Source organism: Peromyscus leucopus, chromosome 2, assembly GCF_004664715.2.
Source record: "Peromyscus leucopus breed LL Stock chromosome 2, UCI_PerLeu_2.1, whole genome shotgun sequence".
NCBI lineage: Eukaryota > Metazoa > Chordata > Mammalia > Rodentia > Cricetidae > Peromyscus > Peromyscus leucopus.
This window is the reverse complement of record NC_051064.1, coordinates 60,960,442-60,980,076: the sequence shown is the minus strand read 5'-3', so window position 1 is coordinate 60,980,076 and position 19,635 is coordinate 60,960,442. Positions and strand designations below refer to the sequence as shown.

The 19,635-nt window shown below is 53.8% G+C and overlaps 1 protein-coding gene across 6 annotated transcripts in view; it reads left to right on the top strand.

The window, feature by feature from the left end:
- Rgs3 (regulator of G protein signaling 3) overlaps positions 1–19,635 on the top strand; it is a 123,943-nt gene that overhangs the window by 31,206 nt on the left and 73,102 nt on the right. For 3 of the 6 annotated variants that reach the window (XM_028858017.2, XM_037202604.1, XM_028858024.2), the window contains exons 6-13: positions 3,588–3,648; positions 4,712–4,802; positions 5,282–5,337; positions 11,935–12,016; positions 13,169–13,274; positions 13,825–14,176; positions 14,520–14,559; positions 19,063–19,259. In XM_028858017.2, the coding sequence (XP_028713850.1) occupies positions 3,588–3,648; positions 4,712–4,802; positions 5,282–5,337; positions 11,935–12,016; positions 13,169–13,274; positions 13,825–14,176; positions 14,520–14,559; positions 19,063–19,259 (985 nt within the window). The other 3 variants (XM_028858020.2, XM_028858025.2, XM_028858018.2) reach the window with 3 other exon arrangements.

Below are 19,635 nucleotides of genomic sequence, written 5' to 3'. Positions count from 1 at the left end.
TAGACCTTTACAAAGATATACAAAGCTAGAAGGTAGATATCAACCCCCAGAGATGCATAGCCCCAATGCATCTGTTATCAACATGTGGTTGATCTTTCTCTCTGTCCACCCCTTGCCCCTCCTCTAGTGGATTGTTTTCAAGCAAACCCCACACATTTTCATGTCTTATCAGTAATATATATGTATATATATATGATAATTTCTAAAGAAACAGAATTATAAAGACGTAATCACACTCAGAAAATGGTAATCCATCTAATTCCCCAGGCACTTTGAACACAGAGCTAAACTGTTTGGACGTCTTGCTGGATAATAAGCAGAAAGGCAAACTGAAGCTTATAATATCGTTTAAAGCACTTTCTGAACTTGTAGCCAGAGAACCACCTTGGAGAAAGATGTAATTGTTCCTCCGAAAGACAGACATTTGACTTGTCAATGCAAAAAACTGTTGTAGACAGATATTAACAGTGTTTTTGAGTTTTATCTATCTATCTATCTATCTATCTATCTATCTATCTATCTATCTATCTATCTATCTATCTATCTTATATATAAAATTAAAGGATGCAATCTTCTATGAAAACAACAACTGCGTATATGGAAGGCCTGCTTTGCCGTGCGGCAGGCACCGCCCTCAGTACTCTAGGGACAGCCCCTCTTTACCCCTTTTACAAACAGGATCTCCGTGCCAAGCATAGCGGCCTAACATCAGAAAGCTTGTGACCAGTGATGGGCAAGTAGCCCAAAGGAAAAAAAAAGTGAATAGAAAGACATGGACTCAATTTAAGGCATCAAACTAGAAATAAAGATTACATTATATAACCCTGTGATACAAAATAGTTCAAGGTTCTTCAACGAGCAGATCAGTGTGCCTTCCCGAAAACATAACGCACCTCGCCTTGCAGTAAGCTGAGCCCTGTTCTGCTGTGTGCTCCGTAAAGTCACCTCTGAGCCTCTGCACTGGTTGGTCCCCCTCTCTGAAATGCTCTCCCTCTCATCCTTCCTGGCTCTGCTCCTGTGACCTCCTGCAAGCCTCCCAGCCCCGGCTGCCTCTTGCGCCTTCCCAATTTGTTGCCCCGCACCGTTCATCTGTCAATCTCGCTCCGTCTTGCGTCAGGGCCTCTATTGCCGTCTTGAACTGCCATTGAAATTCCTGCCTATTTGTCTTGTTTCCTTCACACTGGGGCTCCTTGCCCAGGGCCTGCCAACCATGGGCATGATGGATTCCCCCATTTGTCAAGCCTTTGCTGAGTGCAGAAGCCTGGAGCTGAAGCCTTGGCAATCAGCAATGACCAAGGCGTGGTTCCAGAGCCTCTTCATGGAGGGAAGTTGCCAGCCTCTCCTGCATGGGCTCGAGTTGGTAAGCTGGCTGGTACCTTGCTGTATGCCCAGGCTGCTTATATAAGCAGTTTTTCCTCTAAAGGGTTTTCAAAAGCAGCCTTCAGAAGTAGCTAATTGAAGAACACTCAGAGAGAGGTTCCTGCTTGTGGACATTAATTGTGACAATTTACTCTGCCTGAATGATCATGAAATCACTGGAGGCCCCTTAGCAGGAAGCAAAGCTCGAGGGAGGCTATTAACCATTTAGCATTCTCTAAGCATCAGGGAATAAAAATTCCACTTACAGCAGAGTAGGGAGAGGCAGTGTTTATTACAGCTAAAGCCCCAGCCTGGAGATGGGAAAATCTGCCGCGGTGGCCAGCCTGAGTGCAGGGTGTGCATCACCTCCCTACTGGCCAAGGCTCTCCCAACTGTGCTGATGAGAACAAACTTCCCAGGAGCACGCTGGTAGAGCCTGCAAAGGCTGTCCTCGAGTGGCAGCTATCTGGGCGGTTGCTGCTTGGGACGGTCTCATCTGCCAGTGCAGCCCTGACCCCTTTCCAGGAGGGAAGAATATTTGTTCAGAACAGTGGGGTGGGAAGGTGAAGGGATGTCTTATTTGGGGGGACTGCATTATCCTCCTTGAGCGAGTTATTAATGATAGGAGGAGACAGGGAGGAGGAGGAGACCATGGGCCACAGCTGGAGAAGTAGCCAAGTGATGCTGTGGAGAGAGAGAGAGCTGGGTGAACTCTGAGGTCCCAGGCCAGGTCCCAGTCCTGTGGCTGTGGTTTAGAACTTGGATAGAAGGGGTGGGTGGCCAGTGTTGAGGACCGGTCCGCAGCGTCTGTGTCCTGCCCCTTACTCAACGACGCGGCCGCCTGGGAGAAGCTAGTTTTGTTATGCTTACCACTATCAGGTGGCAAGCTGCCACCCTTTCCGGAGAATCCAAACAATATGTATTTATGGAGGCTTCTTGACCTCCGTTTGACCGGGGTGGGTGCCTTGCAGAATCCCTGGAGAGCTTTCTCCAGGCTCCAGTGCCCAGACGCTGCCTTGAACCAGTTTGGTTTGGACCTAGGCATGAGCTCTACAGCTCAAATCTCAGGCAGGTTTTTGGGCAGCCCTTTGATGCTGTACTCTTCAAAGTTGCCTCCCGGGCCTGGGCCTGTAGACCAGCTTCCTGGGAGGTGTATCTGCAGGGAGTTTACTGTCCATCTTTGCTTTAACACTGTGCCTTCCAGGACAGACCAAATCCTCCATCTTCGTGGGCCCTACAGACAGTGCGAATTGGGCTGCCTCTGTCCTGCTCCAGTCTAACTATGTGTGGCATCAGGGTCAAGTAGGATGCTGTACAATAGAGGTCCTTAAAAATACGTTTCTACACCACCCCACACTGCAAAAGCAGTGACTGTTCCTGTGAAGATTTGAAAACAAAATTGCAAACAATCCCACCTACCAGACACAGCCGTTGTTTGTCTTTTGTGGTTCTGTTTCCCATGAAACTACAGCTTTGTACGGGTCCTTTTCTCTGACAATAGCAAGCTTTGGCATTTCATTAGCATTGATCGGTACCATCCTTATTAAAAGCTGTTAATAAGTTCCTGGTGGTTGGACATTCTCTAGGCACTTTGAATTCCTGTTACCCAAGAAGCCCAGCTTGAGCTTTACGCTAACTCTAGTCTGACAATGTATGAGGCCTGACCTTGGCTCATGCTTGCCTGTCCCACTGACAGGTCAGACAGGTCGTTGTGGGTCATTGTGACTTTCGTGTGTTAGGTATGTCTGGAACTTGGTCTCCAGCCATCTGAGAACTGCTAAGGTCCTGCTTGGATGCAAGGCAAAGCTTTGTGAGCTGAGGCTCCATAACTTTCTTCTTACTGCATGTCCCCAGCTGAGGTGAGGGCCAGGAGTCTCTGATGGGGACAGTCCTCTCCACCTACCCAGCACCAGAACAGCTAAGACACTCAAGGCAGTCCTGAGCTCCCGTGGCATCAGAGAATACAGCATCTGCCCAGGCCTAGGATGCTTGGCTTCCCTCAGAACTGACTACGAACTATTCTGTGACCTTGGGAAGGGGACCAGTGAAGCTTGGTGTCTTCCTCTGGAAACTGAGTAGAACTCCTGTACCACCTCACAAAGTGGGAAGGACAAAGGAACAGAGGCAGGTGGAGGTGCCCTCAGGAAGCCACACGTAGACTGTGGAACATTTGACAGAAGACTTCCTTGAGCAGACAGCGGGAGACTCACTCTCTGCTCCTCTCCTAGGCAGCATGCTCTCATCGGCTGCATGAGCTTCGGGGTGAGATCCCTCTTGACTCCGGACAAGGTGAGTTGGCAGGAAGCTTCAGGAGCAGAGCGCCCCCCCCCCAGGCCCTGGCTGGTACACTCATGCCGACCCTGCAAAAGCTTGGGTTGAGCTGTTCCCTGTGACACATGGTGTTCCACTGAGGCAGGCATTGGTAACCTAAATTACAGGCTGCTGTTGTCACTGGGCTGGCGAAGGGTTTGGGTCCCCTTCCAGAGGGCAGTTTGGCAGCCCCCAGGCTCCCTAGGAAGTGCAGAGTCTGCTGGATGCCAGGATGCCATGAAGTATTTTGGCAAGTCCCATGGGATGTAGGTGCTCCTAAGCTGCTCTAGGTGAAGGGAACTGGCACCCCTTGTACCCCTCTACAAGGGTCCTCCTGACCTGTCTTCTGGGTGCAGGAGGGGGCAGCACTGGCATTGATGCCACCCCTCTCAGACGGGTCTCACAGGTCCCTTCCTTTGGGTCCCTGTCGCTCACCTGCCCTTACTGGGCACTGCAGCCCCAAACTGGAAGCTCTGGATAGGGATGGGTGCATTTCTCCACATCTTGAAAATGTCCCTGCCACTTAGCTTTGTGTCATGGAGTGAAGTCACGAGATGGCTGTGTGGAGGTCCTTCGGATCTCCTGCTGCAGCCTTGGCTTCCATCCGCTCTAAGGACTGTGAGAAGGTGCTCCTCGTGGAGACAGCACAGAGGTCTTGAGTACCTGCTTTTGTGGCCTTTTCCAGTGCTCTTCACTCTTATCTTTCTCTTCTGTAAACATGGATTTAATGAGCACCTACTACTGTTTACCAGGCTCAATATTAGGTATGTCCGAGAGCCTGGCTCGAGGCAGGAGGCAGGCGAGTCCAGAGTTGTTCTCCAGGGCTAAGAGGCCGAGGGAGAACCAGTTCTGTCCAGAGCATCAGGGGAGGCTTCTTGGTGTAGGTGGTAGCCTTGGGCGGGGAGACTGGACCATCGGCATCTGAGGAATGATGTCCAGCTGCAGTTTTTGCTGTTTGGTTTGTTTTTGAGGGGTTAGTGGTGCCTTGACCTGTTCCCTCTGCCTCTTTGGTCTGATCACGTCCTTCCTTCTCTCACGACAGGAGATCAGTGGCTGGTATTATCTGCTAGGGGAGGACCTGGGCCGGACCAAGCACCTCAAGGTGGCTAGGCGGCGGCTCCAGCCCCTGAGAGGTGTGTACGAGCCCCTTGAAGCTCCCTGACCCTTAATGAGTGGAGCATGAATCTCACCTCCCTGGGACTTCTTTCCAGCTGCCGCAGGACCACAGGCTACCCCATGCCCAGGACATGATTACCATATGATGAGCTTTCCTTGGAGTTTGTGCCACTTCACACAGATCAGTCCCCTGCCTCACTCACAGAAGCTTCTTTACTTCCCAAGTGTCTCCTTCCCAAGGTTCTGTATCTCACCTCTGCAGGCATGGCTTTCGGGTCCGCCGTGAGCCTGAGGCTCAGGGCTTAGATTTCATGCCCCCTCGGTCCTGTTCTTTCCCTCACAGCCCTGGCTCCTGAGCCACTGCTTGCTCCGAGCCTTGGCATCCTTCTACCTGGAAGCCAGGAATGGCCCCCTCCCCCCGACATTCTCACCCCTGGTTGGTGTATGGGCCCTCCTGCCCGTAGGAACTTTCTGACTCTGCTCTATTACCTTCCAGATATGCTGTTGAGAATGCCAGGAGTTGGGGACCCTGAGAGTGGGGAGAGACTCCAGGTAGGTGGGGCTGGTGGAACCTGGGCATGGATCCAGGGTCCCTGGTCCCCTTTTTGTCGGCCTCCTGACCCAGGAAGTGCCTGTGAAAGAGGGTAGCATTTGATGTTTGGAACTCAGCAAGTCATGCATTGTGAGGGAGGATTCTTGGCTTGCCTAAGGTGTGTCATTGGAAAGGTATGTCACTGCCCTGTGTGTAGTTATTCGTGACCTTTGCAAGGGTAGGAGAGAGCCTGGAAACACAGGCGACTGGATCTTTCAGATTTTCTTGACCTCCAGAAACAGAATCCTCCCTTCCCCCAGGTCCCCAGAACCCCTGTTTCTCCTAGGACCATGGCCATGCCATCTTCACAGGTTAGGCCTGCCGGGGCTGACTCTGAACCTGAACAGTATGGGTTTCTGGCTTCCCCAGCTTTGAATCTGAAGAGGAACATCATGTAGGGATTTGGAAGAACTGTCCACAGTTCACTCGGTCTCTTTAGAGAACCTCTCACAGTGACTCATGGTTTGCTTTAACTAGGAGAAGGAAAATCCAACTCCCAGGGACCAGTTATCCCCTGGGTGCTACTGTGGTCTAACTTAACCCTCACCACCCCGCCTTACCGATAAGGGGACATACAGATCCCTGGGTTATATGTCACCGTGGCCACACGGGCAGCAAGCGGCAGACAGTGCCTCTGAAGAGGGTGTGCACTGTGCCCTACTGTCTCTAGAGTGTGGAGAAGACATCACTGAGAAGGCGTGATGTGGGCAGGCTCCTTGAGCGATCTAGGAAACCTCTCCATTGGCTGCACTCGTCCATCCCCTCACACACGATGGGGTGGTTACACCTGCATGGACCCCAGCCTGGCACTGGGTTCTGGGAAAGAGCCTTGGTTCAGCCCCTGTGGAACATACTGTTGAGAATATCACTGCCCAGCATAGTACCATCTTGCTGCCTGTGGCTGCCGAGCATTTGGCTGTAGCAGGTGAGCCTGAGGAATTGAACTACAGCTTCTATTTCACGTCAGGTAATTTCAGTTTGCCTTGTACAAATGTCTAGCTCCCATTATAGTGCTAGGGTAACTTGCCAGATGTGGTTTCTATGGCTTCACATGGAGTTGAAAAGCTTCCCCTAGCTTCAGGGATAGTTTCCAAAGATCTTGCCCCCACTGTCTGTGATGGGGTAGTGACTCTGGAGCCACCCTGGTAATATGTGGGAATTACTTAGACATCAACATTGCAGGTCTCCAGGTGGCTTGTGAAAAGACCCACTTTGTGCTAGATTCTGCAGACTGTCCCATGTCCCCAAGGCCACTGTTCTCAAGTGCATTGGATTTGGGGACTGATACACCCAAAAGGTGTCCATAGTGCTCAGCAGAGACAGGGATTGGCAGAGGTTTGGGAAAACAAGAGTTTGCTTATTCGAATCCGTTTGAAAGACATAGAGATGTAGGTCACCTACCCATGATCACTTAGCAACCAAACCAAGGGACTGCCTCTCTTCTAATAACGTGAGTGAGCGGGTGGGCTTTCCCAGGGGCTCCTAGGGGGCCAGAGGGGGCTGGGCTCATTCTGTGCCACTCAGGAGACCCGATCCTGGAACTACAGGGAACTTGACGGCAGGGCCTGGGTTCTAACCTGGCATTCAGCTGTGGCCACTCTCGGCCTCCGTTTCGTTGTTGTTAAGATGTGGAGGGTGGTGCCCCCGTGGCTGGGAGCCCACGTGCACATCTGTGTGTCATCAGCCCCTCTGCACAGCCCACTTTTGTGACCGAAGAAGCTGACTTTAAAGGAGCTCAAGAGTGCCCATCAGTCTCCAGATGTTTTGTGTGCCCTGACTTGGGTACCATGCTTAGGCCATCCCGGATTGCCCCCACTGGCTTAGTCCACAGGACTCGCTCCTGGGGACCCTGGGATTGGCAGGGAGGTGTGCTGTTACAGAGCAGCAGCGGCGCGTGTTTTCCGCTTGAGTTTCTCTCTCGCGGGCGGTGAGGGGTGTTTGTGAGAACACTGGACCCACAGAGTGGCCCAGGGCAGAGAATGGAGCCAGAACAAAGGCGCCCTCTCCCCGCCAGCCCCGAGGAATACTAACTAGTTGACAGGAATTTGAATATAAAACTCTCTCTCTTCCTTGTCATTCTGAGGTTTCAGGAAGCCTTCGGGCTTATCTGCAGAGGCACACAGCGCAGACAGGGCTCGGGGAGGTGAGAGGTGATTTCCTGCCATTCTTCTGTGGGGCGGGCTTCCCAGGGCGGTCATGCCAGGCTGACGGGGCGCAGTGCGGGCTCCCGCTGCTGGGGGGAGAGCTGGGTTTTCATGGGGAGGCAGCTGAGGCAGGATCGGCAGCCATGAACCGCTTCAATGGGCTCTGCAAGGTGTGCTCAGAACGCCGCTACCGGCAGGTGGGTGCCTGATCCCTCTGGGGTCCCGCATGATTTGGGGAGTCAGGGATGGGGGCTCATCCATGTAGAATCTCTCTCTCTCCACAAGGCCTTCTGTGCCTCCCCTGCAGGCACATTTTGATATGGGCTGCGGGAGTTTGAGGCAGAGGCTGGACCCACGGCCCTGTCTGCTACCTAACGCCCCATGTTACGGGCAGCCAAGGCCAACTCTGTGTGTCCTAACCACTGGCTGGCATCCTTGATGAGATGATTTAGCTGATTTTTTTTTTTTGTTTTTATCATCTGGGAAGGAAGTGATTGTTTTTGTTTTTGTTTTTGTTTTTGTTTTTGTTTTTGTTTTTGTTTTAAAAAGGCATGTCAAATCTGAGATTGCCAATGGCTTTTGGGCCGGGAAACTGAGGGACTCCGGAGGGATACAGTATTGCTGACTTTCCTGTTTCTGGTGGGCAGCCATACCGTTTCGCCCCTTGTGTGTGTTGGTGTGGGCTTCTGTGTGAGATAGGATATTCTGTGTATGCATATGTTTTCCTCCCTGCGGCCTTGAAGTGGGTCCACATTGCTGTGCCTTTAGAGTCCAGTTTCACTGAGGCTGCCTCTTAGCTTCTGGGCTGGGAGGCAGGGCAGAGGCCGGAGTGATGGCGACGTTCACCCCTAAAACTCTTCTAGAACTAGGCCTTTCTCTCTCTCTCTCTCTCTCTCTCTCTCTCTCTCTCTCTCTCTCTCTTTCTTTTCTTTCCTTTTTTTGAGACAGGGTTTCTCTGTGTAGCCCTGGCTGTCCTTGAACTCAGAGATTCTCCCGCCTCTGCTTCCTGGGTACCGGAATGAAAGGCATGAGCAGCACTGATAGGATTTTCTTTCTTATAAAATAGGAATGGGTTGGCTGTAAAGGTAAAAGATACCCAGATTTGTGGAGTCCAAGCTGGAGGGAGCACACTAATTTTCTGATTGCTAAAACATGAAGAAGACCCTCATTAGAAACTAGGTCCTAACTCTTTAGGGTGTAGGTCACAGGGAGATGCCCACGGGGTCCCTGTGCCTGCCTCTGTCACTCGGGTATCCAGATGTTCCTCTCGTCCTTCCTCTGCTCTTAGATCCTGCCCTACTCGTCCCAACCCATGCTTCCTACTTTCCTGCGGTTGGACTGAACAGTCCCCATGGGGCGGGGTGAGCACTAGATGGAAGGTACTGAAATCCCAGGTGTCCTTGGGCTAAGGGACCAGAAGACTGGGATGTGCTGGTGGCCAGAGTGGGACCTGGTACACACACGGACTGGACCCAAGCTCTGGGCATGGAGTAAGATGTCCCCTGCATTAGGAGCTGGGGTGCACTAAACTTTCTATGGGACCGGGACTCTAGTCCAGCTTGTTCCCCTTTAGCTGCCACTGCTGAGCAATGCATAGCCCCTTGTCCCTAAAATAGGAGTAATGTCACCGAGACAAGCCTGTGTGAGTTTGATGACTCCTATAAAGTGCACGGCTTGTGCCTGCCGCCCATCTCCAGGGAGTGGTCAAGAAACGCTGGCGCTGGCGGCAGCCAGGGACAGGAGTCCAGGTGTGACAGAATGTCAGAGACTAGGCAGGCGCTGGCATGGCTCAGACTCAGGAGCAACGGCACTCCTTGCCCTCGACAGGCAAGAGAAGGCACCACCCCGGGAAGGACACCTGTCAGGAGCTGCTGAGAGTCAGGAGGGGACAGTCTCCCTCCTGGAGCCCAAGGTCGGAGAGGAGGGTGGGAGAACGTCCTCTCACTTTGGGCCTTGATTGCCTTCTCTGTGAAAGGGGCCTGCTGAGGCTGTGTTCCTTAGGATGTGGTGACGGACAGACTCTTGGACACCACCCTCTGCGTGCATGATCAGAGATCATGACGGTACGGTTCTGCCTCCATGGCAGTCCGCTTCTCCCACAAAGCCAGGCGGTACTCTCCTTTCTTTATATCCTCTCTCCTGCCGGCCGCTCCTCTGCTTGCCAGTGGGACGGGATTGTTCTCTGGGGTGACACTCAGGGAGGTGAAGAGGCTCCCGTCGCTGCCTGGACTAGAGTACCAGAGTGTGGAAACACATTCATCTGCGGACCAGGGAGCTGGGGCTCACCCTCCAGAAAGGAGGAGTCATCCTCAGCATCCTGTGGTGTAGGCCTGGGGCAGGGCTGGAAGGGTGGCTGTGTGGCGTGGCCGGTGGGTTGTAAGTCTCCTGATAGTCCCACACAGTGGCTCCCACTGTCTTCTCTGGGCCTCTCTTGGCCTGGCAACTAGAGGCGCCTCGTTCTTCCAGAGTTCCACACTCACTCCCAGCTTTGTTTAGCTTTCTTTCCACTTTTTCCTTCTCTTCCTGTCTTAGCTGTGTGTTTTCCCAGAATTCTTATGGGAACAGGGTATTTTCCTGCCCCCCTCCCCTCCCCCTTGTCTGTCAGATTTCCTGTTTTATAAACTTGCTTTGAATCCAGGCCCAGGACTGGTGGGAAGCAGAGCCTCGGGGACCTTTGGTCACCCTGGGCTCCTGCCTGCTCCCCTTCACTGTGCCTGGCCTCGGGGTACCATCAGGTGAATACAGTCGCCCAGCTCCAAGAGACAGCCGCTCTGCACAAGGCTGATGCCCTTGACCTAGTCCAGGCCGGCTGAACTCTTTTCTTCCTCTTCCTAGCCGGGATACCTTTTCTTGTGCCCTGGTGGGAGTCACCCGGGCCTTTCCCTCTCCTAAGGGTATCTGGGGACTCCCTCTGAAGCCATTTTCCGATCTAATCCTCTGAATGAGCCAAGGGCCATGCTGCACACACAATCACCTTTTTATTTATTTATTTTTTTTTGAAGATTTTGCTTTAAAAGACTTTTTAAAAAATTATGTTTATAAGTGTGCCTGGGTAGGAGTCCATGAAGGGCAGAGGTGTTGGGCCCCGGGAGCTGGAGCCTGACATGGAAGCTGGGACACTAGAACTCAGGTGCTAGTACTGGCCGGAATAGTGGCCGTGCCCCTAACCGCTGAGGCAGCCGTTGTCAACCTCGGGTCTCGACCCCTTTCGGGAGTCTAATGACCCTTGCACAGGGGTCACATGTCAGACATCCTGCATATCAGATATTTACACTACGATTCACAGCAGTAGCAAAATTATAGTTACGAAGTAGCAACCGAAAGTAATTTTGTGATTGGGAGATCACGGTAACGCGAGGAAGCGTTGCCAAGGTTGAGAACCACTGCACTGAATCACTTCTGAGGCCCCAGATGGAAACGTTCTCTAGGTCAGATGCTGCCACCACCCTAAGGGACAAAAGCCTTTGCTGAACGCCTGCCACGGGCAGGCGCAGTGTCCGGGGTCACACGGGCCTGATCGCTGTACAGCCCTGTCTTCTCCTCTGTTGCTTGTCATGGCCTACTTTTCCCCGGGCGAAGTTTGTGTGGGCTTGTCCTCTCTAGAAGCCAGAGGTCAAGTGCCACTCCCCAGGGGCCCCTGTCCCGTGTGCCTCAGCAGTGTATGACACACAGCAGGAGCTGGATCATAGGATGCTGCAGGCTGCAAAGAGAATCCCCATGGAATGGTCCTTGACGGAACTTCTGAAAGTTGGGGCTGTGGCCCTCCCCGACACATAGCCCTCTGCAGGCAGAGTGAAGCCTGTGGCTAGTGCTGGTTTATCCGGGAGACCTTGGCTCTGCCTGGGCCTACCTCTTCTCTCGGGAACTCTCTTTCTGGCTGCCTAGACGCTCTGATCAAGCCTGCCTGTGGACCCCAGCACCTCTTCCCCTGACACTTGGCCATAGGCTGAGAGAGCATGTCCTAGTTTTCTCTCCCTTGTGCTCTGGGAGGATGGCCCACCCGCTTGGCTTTATTTGTGGGTCCCCAGCACAAGGCAAACCCTGCGCCAGATCCCAAGACCTCGGTGGGAAGGGAAGCTGGGCGGGAGGAGGCAGGCAGCTGCTCTTCGTGGGGAGAGGAGGTGTGCAACTCTAGGCCGCTCTTGGGTGAAGAGCTGGGGCTGTTAGCACCACGACGGGCCAGGTTTATGCTTTTCCCAGACCCAGTCAATTCCGCCCTCCACGTGAGCTCTCAGCAGCCTGTTTGGGCCGCTAGTCAGTGTCAAGAGGCTGGGTCTCAGATGGAGCTGAGAGAGGCTGGCTGGCTCCTTTTCAGGTCTGGTTCCTGTGGAGAGAGGAAGGTAGCTGCGGGTGGAGGGGTTAGCGGCTTCCCAGCTTCAAAAACTCTGGAGTAACTGGAGGGCTGTGTTCTAGATCACTATCCCGAGGGGCAAAGACGGCTTCGGCTTCACCATCTGCTGTGACTCTCCGGTCCGAGTCCAGGCTGTGGATTCTGGTAAGTGAATGGCGAAGGATGCCAGTCCTCCCCTCCCACCAGGCAGCTGGGCTTTGCGGACGGTTTGGAGCCGGAGGGGGCCTCACACTGGATCAGGGTCTGGGTTTCCAAAAGGAAAAGAATAATATTTCTTAATGACCCACAGGTGAATCTGAGGTCTGTGAAAATAGGACCCATTTGTGTTCGTTTGTTTTATCAAAGTGAAAATAAGGTGTTGTATTTTTGATTCCCGGTGGCTTCTGAAGAGGAACTAAACTTGAATTGTGATGGCTAGTGAAAGCCACTTCCGAGTTTTCATCCTGTCTCCAGGCCCACTCACCACTTCCCAGCTGGGTGTGGTGGCTCATACCTGTAGCCCCTGCTCAGCAGGAGGATTCTGGAATGAGATACTGGAAGTTCAAAGCCAGCCGGGCCTGTATCATGAGACTCTGCCCCTCCCCCCACACAAATAACAAAAACACCCCAAAACAAAACAAGCAGAGATAAGAAGTTAATTCACTGGGTAAAGTACTCATTTTGCAAAGGCGAGGATGTGTGTTTGGTCTCTGGAACCCACACACACACACACACACACACAAACACAAAAAAAAAGAAAAGAAAAAAGAAAAAGAAAGAAAGAAAAGAAAGAAAAAAGAAAAAGCCACGCATAGTGGCTTGTGTTTGTAATTATACTAGCGAGGAGGCAGAGAAAGGAGGACGGTTGGGATTTGCTGGAGTCGTCTATTTCATGAGTCCCAGGCCAGTGAGAGACCCTGTCTTTAAAAAAAAAAAAAAAAAAAAAAAGACAGTGCCTTAGGAAAGACACTTGTTGTACAGAGGTTGTCCTCTGGCTTCCATATGCATGTGTGCATATGTTCTTTCTCCCTCCCTCTCCTACACTCTCGAACACACACACACACACACACACACACCCCTCCTCCACCAAAAAAGATATCACTCCCTTACTGATCCAGGAGACCCTTGGAGGGGGACAGTGGTGGTAGGGGGGTGCAGCTAGGGTGAGAGGAGACATGGGCAAGGAGTGCTACCCCCGACAGCCCCCTGGTCCAGCCCCTCTTTTCTCAGTCAGAGCAACGGAGAGAAAGGGGGCCGTCCTTGCCCAGGGTCGCGGGGGAAGCGGAGGGCTCCAGGCTCTTTTCTTTGTCCTTGCAGGGGGCCCAGCCGAGAGAGCAGGCCTGCAGCAGCTGGACACCGTGCTACAGCTGAACGAGAGGCCCGTGGAGCACTGGAAATGTGTGGAGCTGGCGCACGAGATCCGGTGACAGGGGCGGTGGGCGGCGGATGGCGCGTCCTCCCCCCCCAGCCCCGGGCACACTGCCTCGCCTCGCTTTACTCTGCTCCTGCCCCTCTCTCTGCCCAGCTGTGAGCAATTTACATCGCTCCTCAGGGAATCCGTGTCTTGGCCTGGAAATGGAAGGTTCAGGCTCCGATGAGTGTTGATCTCACAGCACGCAGCAGGAAAGGCTCTCTGAACAGGCCCCGCGGTTCCTGCCATGGTTCCAGGGGGGCCGGTTCCACTTCAACTAATTACGCTACTGAATGGCTAGACCCTTTGTGTAAGGGTGTGTAGACAGTGCAGCTGTCTCTACTGCACAATCTAAAGTTTAGTCTGTCAAATGTCTGAGCTCCTTGACTCCGTGGGGGGCCACACCCTCACGGTCCCTTTTGGCCTGCTTCCAGAAGGACTACATGAAAATTGCGTTTGCTTGCCCCTGCTTGGTTCCCCTCACTTGCTCTCTGCCCTGCGGGCTTCCTACCCTCGCTGACTCTGGTCTCCCCAAGTCTGAACTTCTCTGTGGGATTTCTAGGAGCTGCCCTAGCGAGATCATCCTGCTCGTGTGGCGTGTGGTCCCCCAGATCAAGCCCGGGCCGGATGGCGGAGTTTTGCGGCGGGCCTCCTGTAAACCCACACACGACCTCCTGTCGCCCCCTAACAAGAGGGAGAAGAACTGTACCCACGGGGCCCCGTCCCGTCCCGAGCAGCGCCACAGCTGCCACCTGGTGTGTGACAGCTCCGATGGCCTACTGCTCGGTGGCTGGGAGCGCTACACCGAGGTGGGCAAGCGCAGCGGCCAGCACACCCTGCCGGCGCTGTCTCGGGCCACCCCCGCCACCGACCCCAACTACATCATCTTGGCCCCGCTGAACCCTGGGAGCCAGGTATGGACAGCTGGCTGTGGAAGGGCACTGGGTCCCTGTGGGAGGCTAAGCGTGTCTCCCACACAGAAAATTGGGTTGTGAGGAGACCTCTGTGGTGTGGCAGTCCCACCGTTCCGGTGATCCATGGAATGCACTTTGGAACGAGCTGCCGTGAAGGAAGTTGAGGTCTCTCAGAGGGCCACAGTTTCATGGTGCATGAAGCCTCTTTCAGCCCCGTTCCACCTCTGCCCCTTAAGAGGACCCCTGAGTTTTCCTCTTGCCCTGTGACACCCCAGGTCTGTGCGCGGCTACCTGCTGCCCTGTTCCTGGGACTGAAGCCGGGTCTCTTGTCTTTCCCTTGCAGTTGCTGCGGCCTGTGTATCAGGAGGATGCCATCCCCGAAGGTGAGCTGTCCACTACGCCAAGCCCTCTCAGCCTGGGGAGAAAGCTGACATCAGCTGAGGTTGGGCCCGGCTTCCTGCTCTGAGTTCAGAGGCCTTTCTAATGGAGTTGGGGTTACCCAGCATACTGGCACAGACACCTGATCCTCCTGGTACCCTCACTGAATGAGTGTGTATTTCCTTAAGTGAGAACTGAGTTGGTAGAGGAGGACTCTATGAGAACCATCCAAGAGACAGATGCTGAGCATTTCTTTGGCTGTTATCCAGTGTTGCCGAGCAACCGTATCTGTTAGGGGCTGTAGACACCGTGCTTGAACCTGCATGGGAAGCAGTCCTGGAATGTTGAGGCCTCAGGTCGGACTCTTCACTGTGGGACTCAAGCTGCCTCACTTGACCTAGAAAATAGAACCAGTGCTTCTTGCTCAGGGCCTTGTCTGGAGGATTCTGCAGGGAAACAGTTGTGCGTAGCGGCCTGCATGCTGAAAGATGGTACAGGAGAGCCGTCTCTGAGCCGCACAGAGGTCTCTGCTGTTTAGTCCATTCTTCTCCGTTGGTCTGTACATTCTGGCCCGAAATGGAAGCCGGCGTAAAGCAACCACTTCTCCAGGAAGCCTGGGAGATGGGTCTCTCTGCGGGAGCTGGCCGGGGGCTGCTCTTAGACCTCACACACCTGCCACAGAGCTCTGAGCCAAAAGTCCAACTGGTCTACAAAGCTGAGGCTAGCCATGTCATGAGGCCTGTGAGGCCACCTTGAGTGCACTTGAACCTGTCTTCTGTGCCCACGGGATACCCTTGGCTTTCTTCCTTGAGAGTGGCTTTCTCCCATCTTCTCTCAGATTTCTTTCTGCGCTGTTTCCCTCCATTAGTGAGAAGATGATTCTTAAAGTAGGCACTCAGGCCTATGGAGAGAGGGGGCTCCCATCAGGCTCGGGACTAGCGATAGAAGGCACCCCCTTCCTCTCCCTGCTGGGGCCTGTGGGAGGTTGGGCCTTGCCTGCCAGAAAAGAAGGTGTGATCCTCCTGGGGAGGATCCTGATGGTGATTCAACAGTAAGTGTCTAAAAGCTTTTAGTGGACACATTAGGGTAGAAGAAATATGTCACTGCTAAATGGTGACTTTATTAGGGGCAGGGCTGGGCTTGGAGTATTTCTGTGGGCCCGTCAGGCAACAGAAACTTGATGGAACTTTGGCAGAGTGGCTAAGGAGAATAACTCCGCTTGTCTGTATGGTTTTGAAGGCGAGTCACTGAGGAAGGGACCTGGAGAGGTGTGTCACCTGTGTGGGTGCATGCACTTGGGCTGGGAGCTCTCCGATCCTTTCCCACAAAGCTCTAGAGATGCCTGTGTGGTCAGTCCCAAACCTGGCTGTGTTTTCACCCCTCTCTGAAATACAGTGCCAAGAAGGGCCTAGTCACCTAAGCCTCAGGGGAAGAGACAAATAAGGAAGCGTGATGGTGTTAATAACAGTGGCGATGTTTTGAATTCCTACTGTCAAGATCTTATGTGTGTGCGCGCGCATGCACATGTTTGTATGTGTGTGGGTGTGCGTGCATGCACAGACCGGAGGTCAAACCCAGGAGCTGTTTTTATTGAGACACCCTCTGTCACCAGGACCTCAGACTGCTGAGTGAGCTGGCTGGCTAGTCTCAGCCTCCTCAGTGTTGGGATGACAAGCTTGTGCCACCATGCCTAGCTTTTTCCCAGGGTGTTGGGAATTCGACTCAGGTCCACCCGGTTAGTACAGCAAGCACTGCCAACTGAGCCGTCTTCCTCCCAGCCCCTGTATCAAGATCTTGACTTTATTTCATTTCTATTTCAGCACAGTGATCCTTTTAGTGTCAAAAGATAACTTTTTTTTCCCATTCCCATGCATTAATTCTTTGCAGCCCCAGGACCCGAGTTCAGAGGTTAGGGTTGTTACCAGGGTGCTGGCTTTTTGATTTCTCTAGCCTGCCAGGAGGTGGCCTTTCAGGAGCTCAGCCATGCTTTGAATAGCAGGGACAGGGACAACTTAGCCATCTTGCATTGAACAGGGTCTGAGACCTTTCCGGAGCCTAGAGTGCCTGTCTGGCTGTAGTTGGCATATGCCCCAGAACCGCTGTCCGGTAAAGGCCGAATGACCTCAGATTCACCACTGCCAGAGCCAGAGGACTGCCAGGGCTCGCCTTGGAAGCTGGGAGCAAAGCCCTGTAATTACTGTGTTTGGTCAGTGAAGCAGATGCTAGAGGAAATGGAGATGGTACGGGGTTTGGGCCAGACATCATCCCAAGGTGACAGGTGGGTTTGCCTTCCAGGGCTCCGCAACCAGGCTGCAATCTAGATTGTTCTAAAAAAAAAAAAAATGATAACTTGGAAAATCAGTTCCGGAGAGCCACACCCCTTGCCCCATATCTCCAGCGGGTGTGGCAGGGTAGCTTTCGGGAGTGGCTGCCACCTAGATCGGCCGGTCCTGCCTGGTGTCGTTTGCCAGCCGAATGACCTTGGGCAACTCGCCCAGGCACTCTAGGCCTCTGTTCCCTTATCTGGAAAATGGGACTAAGCAGTCCCCTCCTCTCTGGAAGCAGAGAGGCATGTCAGGCGGCTGATGTGTGACTCTTGATGTCTAAGGGGAAGATCCTTTGCCAGCACTGGGCAGCTGGGCCAGGAAAGAAAAGGAATCTCGTGTAAGTCTCAACCTCGGTTTCTCCACTGCGGACTGGATCCTTCCTTCGTTTGGGTCTGGTTGGCCTCAGACCCTGTTTCTCTGGTCCAGGCTGGGCCATGTCCACTCAACCCATCTACCTCCAGACCTCACTCACGGCACGCTCCCAGGCCCGCTGACCTTCTTGGTCGTGCTGCCATTGACGGCTGGCTTAGTGTTGATCATCCCTCCTGCAATCACCTACCAGCCTGGCCCTTCCAAGCCCTGCTTCTCATGGGACCTTTTTTTGTGAGTTTCTACCTGACTGCCTGGCCCAGGCAAGACAGGAAGGTGTATGGTCTCTGCTTCCAAACAGAGGAAACTGTCTCAGACAGGGAAGGAGCCTGACCTGTGTTATACAGTGGTACAGAGCTCCATGCTGCAGGGTTGGCCTCTGACTTAGGAAGTCATCGCTCGTGTTCAGGGTGTCTTGTCCAACTCGAACCTAGTGTCGGTCTGGAGACCCAGGTTGGATTTTTCCAGTAGAAGGCCAGCTGCTGTACAACCAACCCCTCAGCTCCCAGGGTCGGGTCAGAAGAGAAGCTGGGGGGACGCCTTCCCTGCCTCTGTGCCTCCGTCCCCATCTGGGTACCTGTTCTGTGTACCGTCTAAGCCACCCCTGAACAGGCAGGAAGTGGTTTGAGTTGTAGTGGTTTGAGTGCTGCCCCCAGACGGTGATCACTGGTCACTTGTGGGGGTGGCGAGCGTTGACATGTTTTTCTCACCTCTCTGTGAGAAGGGGCATTGCAGGCGGGGGTGGCGGGGGGAGGAAGCAAGTATGAAACCCTCTGGGCTGTTTCCTCTGTGCTGTGGCCTTGCGTTGGTGGGGAGCTTCCCCGAGATGCTGCTGGGTCAGGCCACCTGTTCACTGGTTGCAGAAAGCTCGGGGGAAGCCTGGGCTCTGAGACCCAGGCTGGGCGACTCCGTCAGGGAGAAGCTGGTGGGGTTCCCCCTGGCAACAGGAACCCTAGGAAGGAGCCTAGGTGTGTGTGAGTCCCATCACTGGGGCTTGTTCCCACTGCCTGCCCCCAGAGCACACACAAATGCCACTTCTTATCCTAGACAAATTGATGGTGGTGGCCAGGCGGGCTCCTGCTACCTTGGCTAGCGCTAGGTGTGGACCCCGAGGTCCATGGGCAAAGCATACTGTCTCTGTCCCTGCCGCAGGGAACAGACCTCTGTCCACAGAGCCTGGGAGGTGATGAGCAGGAGGTCTGGGTTGGGATGGTAGCAGGAGGATGAGCGGGTGCCCCCGCGCGCATGCGCGCGCGCGCTTGTGAAGCCAGCTCTGATTCACGTTCCATGTGTGACTCCAGGATCAGTGAGGTCAGGCCTGGGCAATTCCTTGATATTCGTGGCACTGTGGTTTTGTTGTTTTGAGATGGGATTATACAGCCTTGCTGTGCATCTTGTCATACAGCCTAGGCTGCCTGGTCTTTGGGTTCTTCTGCTCCAGGTTCCTGGATTCTGGGGTTCTTGGCGTCTGCCAGCATGCCTAGACAATTTCTTGGTTTTCAAAAGTGCAAAGCTGATAAATAGATAGGTTTGTTTTGGTGCCTGGGTCACTGGGGGGAGGGGGGAGTAACTCCCCCTGTCACAGTGTGGGCTGGTGGCTCCCTCCTAGCTCTGGAGTTCTCTCTCTCTCTCTCTCTCTCTCTCTCTCTCTCTCTCTCTCTCTCTCTCTCTCTCTCTCTGTATTCCTTGAGGCTAAGGCTGAGACCAGCTGGACAGGGTTCACTGACTGGATCTTGTTTCTTATTCTTACGGGGGGGGGGTCCTTTGAGGGATGATGGAAGTGACTCTCTGTCCCCCACCTCTGCTCCACAGAACCAGGGACTACCACTAAAGGGAAATCGTACACCGGCCTGGGCAAGAAGTCCCGGCTGATGAAGACAGTGCAGACCATGAAGAGCCACAGCAACTACCAAGATTGCTCGGCCCTGAGACCACATGTCCCGCACTCGAGCTACGGCACCTATGTCACGCTGGCCCCCAAAGTCCTGGTGTTCCCTGTTTTTGTGCAGGTGAGCCTGTGGCATGCCCCAGGGTTCCCTCGGGAGGAAGTGAGGACAGGCAGGGGCCTTGGTTCCAGGACTGAGGGTGGCGCCTCATCGAGGATCCAGGGCCCCCTTTGGGGACAGAGAACTGGCTTCCTATTGTGGAGATGATCAGGGGAGCCCATGAGGGAGCCCCCTCTTTTCCTCCCAGCCTCCTCATCCTCTGGGGCTGGGAAAGGGATGACGCAAAGTCAGCCAGTGCCATCGGCAGCCTCATCCACGGGGGTTAATGTTTGAAACGGACTGAGGAAGAGCCTCTGTGGCTAGTCGCTTTGCTCAGGCACACACACATCCGGCCAGCAATCGCCACGCAGGAGTCACACACCTCTCACTTCTCCATGTC